Source organism: Pristiophorus japonicus, chromosome 15 (genome assembly GCF_044704955.1).
Source record: "Pristiophorus japonicus isolate sPriJap1 chromosome 15, sPriJap1.hap1, whole genome shotgun sequence".
NCBI lineage: Eukaryota > Metazoa > Chordata > Chondrichthyes > Pristiophoridae > Pristiophorus > Pristiophorus japonicus.
In genome coordinates this window covers 104,356,754-104,370,084 of record NC_091991.1, presented here as the reverse complement: position 1 = coordinate 104,370,084, position 13,331 = coordinate 104,356,754, and the positions used below count along the sequence as shown (strand labels likewise).

At 47.2% G+C, this 13,331-nt stretch overlaps 1 protein-coding gene across 2 annotated transcripts in view; it reads right to left on the bottom strand.

Moving 5' to 3' along the window:
- Nucleotides 1-13,331, bottom strand: part of LOC139280933 (arf-GAP with dual PH domain-containing protein 1-like) — a 728,784-nt gene that overhangs the window by 52,600 nt on the left and 662,853 nt on the right. For both annotated transcript variants that reach the window (XM_070900744.1, XM_070900743.1), the window contains exon 7: nt 5,342-5,425. In XM_070900744.1, the coding sequence (XP_070756845.1) occupies nt 5,342-5,425 (84 nt within the window). The remainder of the gene's footprint in view (nt 1-5,341; nt 5,426-13,331) is intronic.

Genomic DNA, 13,331 nt, shown 5'->3' with positions numbered 1-13,331 from the left:
AAATTTTTCTCGCAGAGAATTGTGAACCTGTGGAATTCTCTACCATAGAAAGTTGTTGAGGCCAGTTCGTTGGATATATTCAAAAGGGAGTTAAATGTTGCCCTTATGGCTAAAGGGATCAGGGGTATGGAGAGAAGGCAGGAGTGGGGTACTGAGGTGAATGATCAGCCATGATCATTGTGAATGTGGGTGCAGGCTCAAAGGGCCCAATGGCCTGCTCCTACACCTATTTTCTATGTTTCTATGTTTCCATACCGTCATACCTTTTAATGTAGTTTCCCAATCTACCTTATCCAACTTGCCCCTCATACCTATGTAGTTTGTTTTGTTTAGATTTAAGACCCTAATTTCGGATTTAACAAAATGACTTTCAAACTCAATATAAGATTCTATCACATTATGGTCACTCTTCCTTAAAGGCCCCTTTACTACAAGGTTATTAATTAAACCTTTCTCATTGCATAATGCTAGATTTGACATGATGGGCCGAAATGGCCTCCCTACATGCTGTAAATTTTATTTCTGTCTAAAATAGCCTGTTCCCTAGTTGGTTCCTCAATATACTGATCGAGGAAACCATCTTGTATACATTCCATGAATTCGTCCTCTACACTACTGCATATTTGGTTTGCCAGTCTGTGTGTAGATTAATGTCCCCAGGATTACTGTATTACCGCTGTCACATGCGCCTCTAATTTCCTGATTTACACTCTGCCCTACATCACAACTACTGTTGGGGGCCTATAAACAACTCCCACCAATGTTTCCTGCCCCTTGCTGTTTCTTAGCTCCACCCAAACTAATTGTACTTTTTGATTTTTCGAGCCAAGATCCTTTCTCTCTACTGTATTTCTCTCATCCTTTAAAAAAGGCTACCCCTTCTCTTTTTCCAATTTACACAGCTCTTCTAAAAGTTAAGTATCCTGAAATATTTAGTTCCCAACCTTGGTTACTCTGCAACCATATCTCCGGAATGGCTATTAGTTCAAACCCATTCATTTCTATCTGCCCTAATGATTCATCTATTTTGTTGCGAATGCTTTGCACACACAAATATAATGCCTTTAGCTTTGATTTTTTTCTATTTTTTGCTGATGTCACCTTAGTCACTGATGCCCTATTACCTTTGTTACTCTCTCTGTCCCTTCCTGACCCACGCTGTTTATTTTTACCCCAAACTCTGCTCTGCTCTCGAGCCTCGACATTTCTCTTTAAAATTGATTCTTTCCTGAATCCTTCCCCTTCGCACCCCTTCATTAGTTTTAAGCCCTGCCTACTGCTGCAGTTAGCTACACCTCAGTAGTATACCATTGGCTGTAAAACGCTTAGGGAGGTCCTGAGGTTATGAAAGGTGCTGTATAAATGCCTGTGTTTCTCAAGATAGCATATCTTGATAACTTCCGATGATTCCTCTCATCACTGCAGTTTTGGTTGGATGCAGCAAGCTAGCCCCACGGTAACTGGACCCTGTAACCTTCTGCCGGGGAGTTGCTGAGAGGATGTTTCCCTGGGCTGGGGCGTCTAGAACCAGGGGTCAGTCTCAGAATAAGGGGTCGGCCATTTAGGACTGAGATGAGGAGGAATTCCTTCGATCAGATGGTTGTGAATCTTTGAAATTCTCTGCCTCAAAGAGCTGTGAAGGCTGAGATCAAGTGATTTTTGGGCACTAAGGGAATCAAGGGATATGAGGATAGGGTGAGAAGGCGGAGTTGGTGTAAAAGTTCAGTCATGATCTTATTGAATGGCGGAGCTGGCTCAAAGGGCCGAATATCCTACACCTGCTCCTACATCTTATGTTCTTATGTAATTTGTTGCAAGGCTACTTATGTAGGGCGAGTTGCCTAAACCCGCATAGCATCTATCCTACTGACCTTGGCATTCTCACCAATAGAGCAGCAAGGAATTTCTCCACATGTATCAGTCTTCCATCCCAGCCCGAACTCTCTAACCATCTAAACCTGGATATATGGACTTTAGCAAAGCTTTTGTTAAGGTCCCACATGGCAGACTGGTCATAAAAGTAAAGCCCATGGGATCCAGGGCAAAGTGGCAAGTTGGTTCCAAAATTGGCTCAGAGGCAGGAAGCAAAGGGTAATGGTTGATGGATGTTTTTGTGACTGGAAGGCTGTATCCAGTGGGGTTCCACAGGGCTCAGTGCTTGGTCCCTTGCTTTTTGTGGTATATATCAATGATTTAGACTTGAATGTTGGGGGTATAATTAAGAAGTTTACAGATGATACTAAAATCGGCTGTGTGGTTGATAATGAAGAAGAAAGCTGCGGACTGCAGGAAGATATCAATGAACTGGTCAGGTGGGCAGAACAGTGTAAATGGAATTCAATCCGGAGAAGTGTGAGGTAATGCATTTGGGGAGGGCTAACAAGGCAAGGGAATACACATTAAATGGTAGGACACTGAACAGTGTGGAGGAACAAAGGGACCTTGGAGTGCAGGTCCCCAGATCTCTAGGCAACAGGCCAGGTAAATAAGGTGGTTAAGAAGACATACGGAATACTTGCCTTTATTAGTCGAGGCATAGAATACAAGACCAGGGAGGTTATGCTTGAACTGTTTAAGCACAGTTAGGCCACAGCTGGAGTACTGCGTGCAGTTCTGGTCACCACATTACAGGAAAGATGTGATTACACTGGAGAGGGTACAGTGGAGATTTACGAGGATGTTGCCTGGACTGGAGAATTTTGGCTATGAGGAAAGACTGGAGATGCTGGGTCTGTTGTATTTGGAACAGAGGAGGCTGAGGGGAGACCATATTGAGATGTATAAAATTATGAGGGGCCTGGATAGAGTGGATAGGAAGGACCCGTTTCCCTTAGCAGAGAGGTCAACAACCAGGGGCATAGATTTAAAGTAATTGGGGGAAGGTTTAGAGGGGATTTGAGGGGAAATGTCTTCACCCAGAGGGTGGTGGGGGTCTGGAACTCACTGCCTGAAAGGGTGGTAGAGGCAAAAACCCTCATCACATTTAAAAAGTACCTGGATGTGCACTTAAAGTGCTGTAACCTGCAGGGCTACGGACCTGGAGCTGGAAAGTGGGATTAGGCTGGATAGCTCTTGGTCGGCCGGCGCGGACACGATGGGCCGAAATAGCCTCCTTCTGTGCTGTAAATTTCTATTATTCTATGATTCTAATCTAAATAACTGCCTAACCATCTAATCTGAACTACCTACCTAACTAGCGAACCAGCTAAATCCACGGGTGTTGATCATCCGAACGGTTCAGACAATTCTGACCTCGGTTATATCCCACACTGACAGCCCTGACTGACACTGTTGCACTGAAGCCTTGGCATTGAAGCAGAGCAGACCTGGCGTTTGCAGCAAATGTCAAGATTAATCGATCTCCGTGGTTCCGCAATTACCCAAGTGACATAATCTTGAACCAGCGTGGTCACGCTGAAATCCCCCTGGTACAATCTCGCTTCGAGAGCAAACTGCAGGAGATTGTGACGCTCTTCACAGTATGAACTCACTGCACTGCTATCTGTTTATTCTCATTTGGACCCTGGTAGTAAATTGGTAAAGAAAAGCTTTATTTAACCAACAACTGTGAAGTAGGATGAATAGATGGGGCAACATCTGATTTAAATTAATTAAAGATCCAAATTTGTAAAAATAACAGAATTTAAAAAAAAATTGTTACTGGGATCTGGGCATCGCTGGCAAGGCCAGCATTTATTGCCCATCCCCAGTTGCCCTTGAGAAGGTGGTGGTGAGCCGCCATCTTGAACCGCTGCAGTCCGTGTGGTGAAGGTGCTCCCACAGTGCTGTTAGGGAGGGAGTGCCAGGATTGTGACCCAGCGACGATGAAGGAACGGCCGATATATTTCCAAGTCAGGATGGTGTGTGACTTGGAGGGGAACGTGGAGGTGGTGGTGTTCCCGTGCGCCTGCTGCCCTTGTCCTTCTAGGTGGTAGAGGTCACGGGTTTGGGAGATGCTGTTAAAGAAGCCTTGGCGAGCTGCTGCAGTGCATCTTGTAGATGGTACACACTGTAGCCATGGTGCGCCGGTGGTGGAGGAAGTGAATGTTGAAGGTGGTGGATGGGATGCTGATCAAGCGGCTGCTTTGTCCTGGATGGTGTTGAGCTTCTTGAGTGTTGTTGGAGCTGCACTCATCCAGGCAAGTGGAGAGTGTTCCATCACACTCCTGCCTTGTGCCTTGTAGATGGTGGAAAGGCTTTGGGGAGACAGGAGGTGAGACACTCACCGCAGAATACCCAGCCTCTGACCCGCTCTTGTATCCACAGTATTTATGTGGCTGGTCCAGTTAAGTTTCTGGTCAATGGTGACCCCCAGGGTGTTGATGGTGGGGGACTCGGCGATGGCATTGTCATCGAATGTCAAGGGGCGGTGGTTAGACTCTCGCTTGTTGGAGATAGTCATTGCCTGGCACTTGTGGCACGAATGTTAATTGCCACTTATCAGCCCAAACCTGAATGTTGTCCAGGTCTTGCTGTAGTGGGCATGGACTGCTCCATTATCTGAGGAATGGCACTGAACACTGTGCAATCATCAGCGAACATCCCCACTTCTGACCTTATGATGGAGGGAAGGTCATTGATGAAGCAGCTGAAGATGGTTGGGCCTAGGACACTGCCCTGAGGAACTCCTGCAGCGATGTCCTGGGGCTGTGATGATTGACTTCCAACAAAACAGCAAAGAAACAGGCTATTTGACCCAACAGGTGTTTAAGAAAGACTTGGATTTATATAGCACCTTTCAAGACCACGGGACGGCTCAAAGCACTTTACAGCCAATGAAGTACTTTTGGAGTGTAGTCACTGTGTAATGTGGGAAACGTGACAGCCAATTTGCACACAGCAAGCTCCCACAAACAGCAATGTGACAATGACCAGATGTTGTGATGTTGATTGAGGGATAAATATTAGCCCCAGGACACCGGGGATAACTCCCCTGCTCTTCTTCGAAATAGTGCCGTGGGATCTTTTACATCCACCTGAGAGAGCAGGCAGGGTCTCGGTTTAACTAAGCTGACACTCACTCAGCACTGCACTGGAGTGTCAGCCTAGATTTATGTGCTCAAGTTCCTGGAGTGAGACTTGAACCCACAACCTTCTGACTCAGAAGCGAGAGAGCTGCCCACTGAGCCACTGCTGACACTTTATGCTCCACACAAGCCTTCTCCCACCCTTCTCCATCTCACCCTATCATCATATCCCTCTATTCCTTTCTCCCTCATGTGTTTATCCAGCTGCCCCTTAAATCCATCGATACTATTTACCTCAACCACTCCCTGTGGTAGAGAGTTCGACATTCTCACCGCTCTCTGGGTAAAGACGTTAAATATATAATGGGACTCACATCAGCATCACTGGCTCCGGGGAATGCCACTTGTAAGTAATGGAAACGAGCTGCTCGGATTGCATTGAACCAGTCAACTATTTCCTATTGACAAGGAGAAAGAATTAGCAAATATATTCTTTAATTACAACCACTGCTGACCAAGCCAATGACCCACGCTGTACACCCTTCGGTCATGTGACCCACACTGCCCACCCCCTGGTCACGTGACCCACACTGCCCACCCTCTGGTCACGTGACCCACACTGCCCACCCTCTGGTCACGTGACCCACACTGTGCCTCTGATAGCTTGTGTTTAAACCATTACTGTCACTTCAAATAAGTATAGATGATACATTTTGGACTTGGTGATAGAAATGGCACTGGAGGACTCTGGGTTATTACTTCAGGGTGCCGAATGCTACGCCATATTATCAGCTGCACGTTTGAGGAGTAGTAGGGATGGTTTATCTGATCGTACGGACTCCAGAAAGTTCCAAGAACATATGGACCATAATGAAAAGCAGAGTGTATTCTAAGTGGTGTAAATGTGTACAGTGTCACAGATCCCAACACATTATTTCAAAGGAAGAGCAGGGGACAGTTGAAGTTCCACTTGGGAGACTTGTGCACATATTCAAGGCTGGCATTCCAGTGCAGTTTGGAGGACATGCTGTATGTTCAAACTGGCAGCGGCTGAACTGCCGCCGTTAATGGGACGGTAATGTACCCGACCTCATGTTGAGACAAATACTGTCCTGTTAACTGTCCTGGCATCAATCGTGGGGGAAATGCCAGAATCTATTATTAATGGCGTGGTAACAGGACACTGAGGAAATAATAATAGGATTTGGCAGAGTCAACACGGATTTATGAAAGGGAAAACATAATTGAGTTTTTTGAGGATGTAATGAGCAGGGTGGATAAGGGGGAACCAGTGGATGTGGTGTATTGGGATTTTCAGAAGGCATTTAATAAGGTCCCTGCTGGAGTGGAGCTAAACTACAGAACCAATGGAAGCTGTTCAATCTTCGCCGTCTCCAGGCCAGGTCCAAGACCACTCCAACCTCTGTCGTCAAGCTACAGTACGTGGACAACGCTTGCGTCTGTGCATAGAGGCTGAACTCCAGGACATAGTCGATGTATTTACCGAGGCGTATGAAAGCATGGGCCTTACGCTAAACATTAGTAAGACAAAGTTCCTCCACCAGCCTGTCCTCGCTGCACAGCACTGCCCCCCAAACATCAAGATCCATGGCGTGGCCCTGGACAACATGGACCACTTCCCCTATCTCGGGAGCCTCCTATCAACAAGAGCAGGCATTGATGATGAGATCCAACACCGCCTCCAGTGTGCCAGTGCAGCCTTCGGCCGCCTGAGGAAAAGAGTTTTTGAAGACCAGGCCCTCAAAACTGTCACAAACCTCATGGTCTACAGGGCTGTAGTAATACCCACCCTTCTGTATGGCTCAGAAACATGGACCATGTACAGTAGACACCTCAAGTCGCTGGAGAAATACTACCAATGATGTCTCCGCAAGATCCTGCAAATCCCCTGGGAGGACAGATGCACAAACATTAGTGTCCTCGCCCAGGCCAACATCCCCAGCATTGAAGCACTGACCACACTTGATCAGCTCCGTTGGGCAGGCCACATAGTTCGCATGCCAGACACGAGACTCCCAAAGCAAGTGCTCTACTCGGAGCTCCTTCACGGCAAACGAGCCAAAGGTGGGCAGAGGAAACGTTACAAGGACACCTTCAAAGCCTCCCTGATAAAGTGTGACATCTCCACTGACACCTGGGAGTCCTTGGCCATAGACTGCCCTAAGTGGAGGAAGTGCATCCGGGAGGGCGCTGAGATCCTCGAGTATCATCGCCGAGAGCGTGCAGAAATCAAGCGCAGGCAGCAGAAGGAGCGTGCGGCAATCAAGTCCCACCCACTCTTTCCCTCAACGACTATCTGTCCCACCTGTGACAGAGACTGTGGTTCTCGTATTGGACTGTTCAGCCACCAAAGAACTCATGCTAAGAATGGAACCAAATCTTCCTCGATCCCGAGGGACTGCCTATGATGATGATCACGAGGTTATTAAACAAAACTAGGGCTCATGGGATTGGGAGTAATATACTAGCCTGGATTGAGAGTTGGTTAACGGACAGAAAACAGAGTAGGAATAAATGAGTCATTTTCGGTTTGGCAGGCTGTAACTAGTGGGATGTTGCAAGGATCGGTGCTTGGGCCCCAGCTATTCACAATCTATATCAGTGATTGGGATGAGGGAGCAAATGTAATATATCCAGGTTTTCTGATGATACAAAGCTAAGTGGGAATGTAAGTTGTGAGGAGGATGCAAATAGGCTTCAAGGGGATAAAGACAGGCTAAGTGAGTGGGCAAGAACAAGGCAAATGGAATATAATGTGGAGAAATGTGACGTTATCCATTTTGGTAGGGAAAATAGAAAAGCAGAGTATTTTTAAAATGGTGAGAGATTGGGAAATGTTGGTGTTCAGAGGGACCTGGGTGTCCTTGTACACCAATCACTGAAAGTTAACATGCAGGTACAGCATGGGTGTGTGTCCATGGGGCGTGTGTCCATGGATGTGTGTCCATGGGGTGTGTGTATATGGGGTGTGTGTACATGGGGTGTGTGTCCATGGATGTGTGTCCATGGATGTGTGTCCATGGGGTGTGTGTATATGGGGTGTGTGTACATGGGGTGTACAGCAAACTCCTGTGTGGGAGTGGCAGTGGGACCAGAGGGGTAAAATTCAAAAACGTGATGTCGGCACAAGGGAAGCTGATTGGTGAGTAGCTGGTGAGTGTTTTTTTTTTAAGTTTTAAGTTTATTTTTGTTAAGTTAGTTCTTAGTCTAGTAAATAGAGGCATGGCAGGGCAGCTCAGTCCCATGGAATGAACATCCTGTGTCATGTGGGAAGTCCTGGACGCTTCTCGTAGCCTGGACGAACACGTGTGCAGGAAGTGTCGCCAGCTATGGCAGCTCGAGATCTGTGTTTCGGTGCTTGAGCGGCAGCTGGAGTCACTGCAGTGTATCCGCGAGGCCGAGAACTTCGTGGATAGCACATTTCTAGAGGTGGTCACTTCGCAGCTTAAGAGTGTGCAAGCAGAGAGGGAATGGGCGACCGCCAGACAGAAGAGGACGAGACAGGTAGTACAGGAGTCCCCTGGGTGCATCTCGCTCTCCAACCAGTATTCGGTCCAAGTGCGGGCGATGGTTCCTGTGGGGAGTGCAGCCAGAGCCAAGTCTACAGCACCACGGGTGGATCAGCTGCACGGGGGGGGGGGGGGAGGAGGAAGAAAAATGGAAGAGCTATAGTGGTAGGGGATTCAGACAGGTGTTTCTGCGGTCGCAGACATGACTCCAGGATGGTATGTTGCCACCCTGGTGCCAGGTCAAGGATATCACTGAACGGCTGCAGAGCATTCTGGGGGGAGAGGGTGAACAGCCAGAGGTCATGGTCCATATCGGGACCAATGACATAGGTAGGAAGCGGGATGAGGCGCTGCAGGCAGGAGAGAAATTAAAAAGCAGGACCTCAAAGGTAGTAATCTCCAAATTACTCTGGGTGCCATGTGCTAGTGAGTACAGAAATAGGAGGATAGAGCAGATGTATATGTGGCTGCAGAGGTGCAGGAGGGATGGCTTTAGATTCCCGAGGCATCGGAACCGTTTCTGGGAGAGGTGGGACAGATGGGTTGCACCTCAACAGAGCCGGGGTCAATATCCTTGTGGGGGGGGGGGGGGTTGCTAGTGCTGTTGGGGTGGGTTTAAACTAGCTTGGCAGGGGGATGGGAACCTGAGAATAGATTCAGTAGGGAGGTGAGTAAAGCTGGAATTGGAAAGCAATGAATTTGGAAGGCAAAGGAAACAAAGGCTGGAAAATAGATAAGGGTTTTGGGCAGTGCTAAATGGTATATAGTTCATGCTAGAATCTAGGGTTTAAGACAGATGAGCTGAGAGCACAGATAGACACGTGGGAATATAATATAGCTATTACTGAAAGAAGGGCTCGGAGACAGGAAGCAAAGAGTAATGATTAAAGGGTGTTTTTGTGACTGGAAGGCTGTTTCCAGTGGGAAAATGCTGGAGTCCATTATTAAGGAAGCAGTAGCAGGACATTTGGAAAAACATAATACAGTCAAGCAGAGTCAGCATGGTTTTATGAAAGGAAATCATGTTTGACAAATTTGCTGGAGTTGTTTGAGGATGTAATGAGCAGGGTGGATAAGTGGAAACCAGTGGATGTGGTGTATTTGGATTTCTAAAAAGCATTCGATAAGGTGCCACATAAAAGGTTACTGCACAAGATAAAAGTTCACGGGGTTGGGGGTAATATATTAGCATGGATAGAGGATTGGCTAACTAACATAAAACAGAGAGTTGGGATAAATGGGTCATTTTCCGGTTGGCAAACAGTAACTAGTGGGGTACCGCAGGGATCGGTGCTGGGTCCTCAACTATTTACAATCTCTATTAATGACTTGGATGAAGGGACTGAGTGTAATGTAGCCAAGTTTGCTGATGATACAAAGATGGATGGGAAAGCAAATTGTGAGGAGGACACAAAGAATCTGCAAAGGGATATAGACAGGCTAAGTGAGTGGGCAAAAATTTGGCAGACGGAGTATAATGTGTGAAAATGTGAGGTTATCCACTTTGGTAGAAAAAATAGAAAAGCAAATTATAATTTAAATGGAGAAAAATTGCAAAGTGCTGCAGTAGAGAGAGACCTGGGGGTCCTTGTGCATGAAACACAAAAAGTTAGTATGTAGGTACAACAAGTAATTACAAAGGCAAATGGAATGTTGGCCTTTATTGCAAGGGGGATGGAGTATAAAAGCAGAGAAGTCCTGCTACAACTGTACAGGGTATTGGTGAGGCCACACCTGGAGTACTGCGTGCAGTTTTGGTCTCCGTATTTAAGGAAGGATATACTTGCATTGGAGGCTGTTCAGAGAAGGTTCACTCAGAGAAGATTCCGGAGATGAGGGGGTTGACTTATGAAGATAGGTTGAGTAGGTTGGGACTATACTCATTGGAGTTCAGAAGAATGAGAGGTGATCTTATCGAAACATATGATAATGAGGGGGCTCGACAAGATGGATGCAGAGAGGATATTTCCACTCATAGGGGAAACTAAAACTAGGGGACATACTCTCAGAATAAGCGGCCGCCCATTTAAAACTGAGATGAGGAGGAATTTCTTCTCTCAGAGGGTTGTAAATCTGTGGAATTCTCTGCCCCAGAGAGCTGTGGAGGCTGGGTCATTGAATATATTTAAAGCGGAGATAGACAGATTTTTGAGCGATAAGGGAGTAAAGGGTTATGGGGAGCGAGCAGGGAAGTGGAGCTGAGTCCATGATCAGATCAGCCATGGTGGTATTGAATGGCAGAGCAAGCTCGAGGGGCCAAATGGCCAACTCCTGCTCCTATTTCTTATGTTCTTATGCTGAGGGAACTAAAGGTGGAAATTGCAGAGGTACTGGTCATAATGTTCCAATTCTCTTTGGATACAGGGCTGGTGGCAGAGGAGTGGAGAATTGTTCAAAAAAGGGTGTTAGGATAAACCCAGCAACTACAGGCTGGTCAGTTCAACCTTGGTCGTGGGGAAGCTTTTAGAAACGATAGCCAGCTTAAAGGCAAATCGTGTTTAACAAACTTGATTGAGTTTTTAATGAGGGCACTGTGGTTGATGTGGTGTACATGGACTTCCAAAAGACATTTAATAAAGATATTTGGATATAGTGGATAGGAAGGACCTGTTTCCCTTGGCAGAGAGGTCAACAACCAGTGGGCATAAATTTAAAGTAATTGGGGGAAGTTTGGAGGAGATTTGAGGTGAAATTTCTTCACCCAGAGGGTGGTGGGGGTCTGGAAACCCTCACATTTTAAAAATACTTGAATGTGCACTTGAAGTGCTGTAACCTTCAGGACCATGGACCTAGAGCTGGAAAGTGGGATTAGGCTGGATAGCTGTTGGTCGGCCAGCGTGGACACGTTGGGCCGAAATGGCCTCCTTCCGTGCTGTAATTTATTTGATAAAGTGCCATATAATCGGTTTGCCAGCAAAGTTGAAGCCCGTGGTATAAAAGGGACAGTGGCAGCATGGATACAGAATTGACTCAGCGACAGGAACCAGAGAGTAGTGGTGAACGATTGTTTCTCGGACTGGAGGAAGGTGTACTGTGGTGTTCCCCAGCGCTCGGTACTAGGACCACTGCTTTTCTTGATGTATATTAATGGCTTGGACCAGGGTGTACAGGGCACAATTTCAAAATCTGCAGATGACACAAAACTTGGGAATATAGAGAACAATGAGGAGGAGAGGGATAGACTGCAAGAAGACATAGACAGGCTGGTGGAATGGGTGGACACATGGCAGATGGAATTTAATGTACAAAAGTGCAAAGTGATACATTGGGTAGGAAGACTGAGGAGAGGCAATATAAACTAAAGAGTACAATCCTCAAGGGGGTGCATGAACAGAGAGACCTGGGGGGTATATGTGCACAAATCGTTGAAGCTGGCAGGGCAGGTTGAGAAAGCGGTTAAAAAAGCTTACGGGATCCTGGGCTTCATAAATAGAGGCATAGAGTACAAAAGCTGGTCCGGCCCCAACTGGAGCATTGTGTCCAATTCTGGGCCCCGCACCTTAGGAAGGATGTGAAGGCCTTAGAGAGGGTGCAGAAAAGATTTACGAGAATGGTTCCAGGGATGAGGGACTTCAGTTACGGGGTGAGACTGGAGAAGCTGGGGTTGTTCTCCTTGGAGCAGAGAAGGTTGAGAGGAGATTTGATCGAGGTGTTCAAAATCATGAGGGGTCTGGGCAGAGTAGATTGAGAGAGAAACTGTTCCCATTGGTGGAAGGGTAGAGAACCAGAGGACACAGATTTAAGGTGATTGGCCAAAGAACCAAAGGCGACGTAAGAATTTTTTTTAAAAGAGCGAGTGGTTAGGATCTGGAATTCACTGCCCGAGAGGGTGGGGGAGGCAGACTCAATCACTGCTTTCAAAAGGGAGTTGGATAAGTCGTGAAGGAAAATAAATTGCAGGGCTCCGGGGAAAGGACGAGGGAGTGGGATGAGCTGAGAGCCGGCACTGGCTCGACGGGCCGAATAGCCTCCTCCTGTGCTGTAAACATTCTGTGATTCAATCTAATTAAAACATACACCTTACAGGGCTTGACAGGGTAGGTGCAGGGAGGATGTTTCCACTGGCTGGGAGTCTAGAACCAGGGGTCACAGTCTCAGGATAAGGGGTCGGCCATTTAGGACTGAGATGAGGAGAAACCTCTTCACTCACAGGGGGGGGGGAATCTTTGGAATTCTCTACCTCAGAAGGCTGTGGAGGCTCAGTCTTCAAGACAGAGATCGCTAGATTTTTGGATATTAAGGGAATCAAGGGATGTGGGGATAGTGCAGGGAAGTGGATTTGAGGTTGAAGATCAGCCATGATCTCATTGAATGGCGGAGCAGGCTCGAGGGGCCTACTCCTGCTCCTAATTCTTATGTTCTTGTAAGTTCTGAACACTGCTGACAGCAGTGAAAACTGGCCCAGTTGAGGCCAGTTAGGGAAAATCTGGCAAGTGTACTTCAGAGTTTCTCAAAAGCAACAGTTGAAAGAGCAACAAATCAACACAAGAATAGCAGCTCTGGAGAAACCTGTCTGTGGGTCAGTGCACCCAGACCTGGAGAAACCTGTCTGTGGGTCAGTGCAGTGAGACCTGGAGAAACCTGTCTGTGGGTCAGTGCAGTGAGACCTGGAGAAATCTGTCTGTGGGTCAGTGCACCCAGACCTGGAGAAACCTGTCTGTGGGTCAGTGCAGTGAGACCTGGAGAAACCTGTCTGTGGGTCAGTGCACCCAGACCTGGAGAAACCTGTCTGTGGGTCAGTGCACCCAGACCTGGAGAAACCTGTCTGTGGGTCAGTGCAGTGAGACCTGGAGAAACCTGTCTGTGGGTCAGTGCAGTGAGACCTGGAGAAACC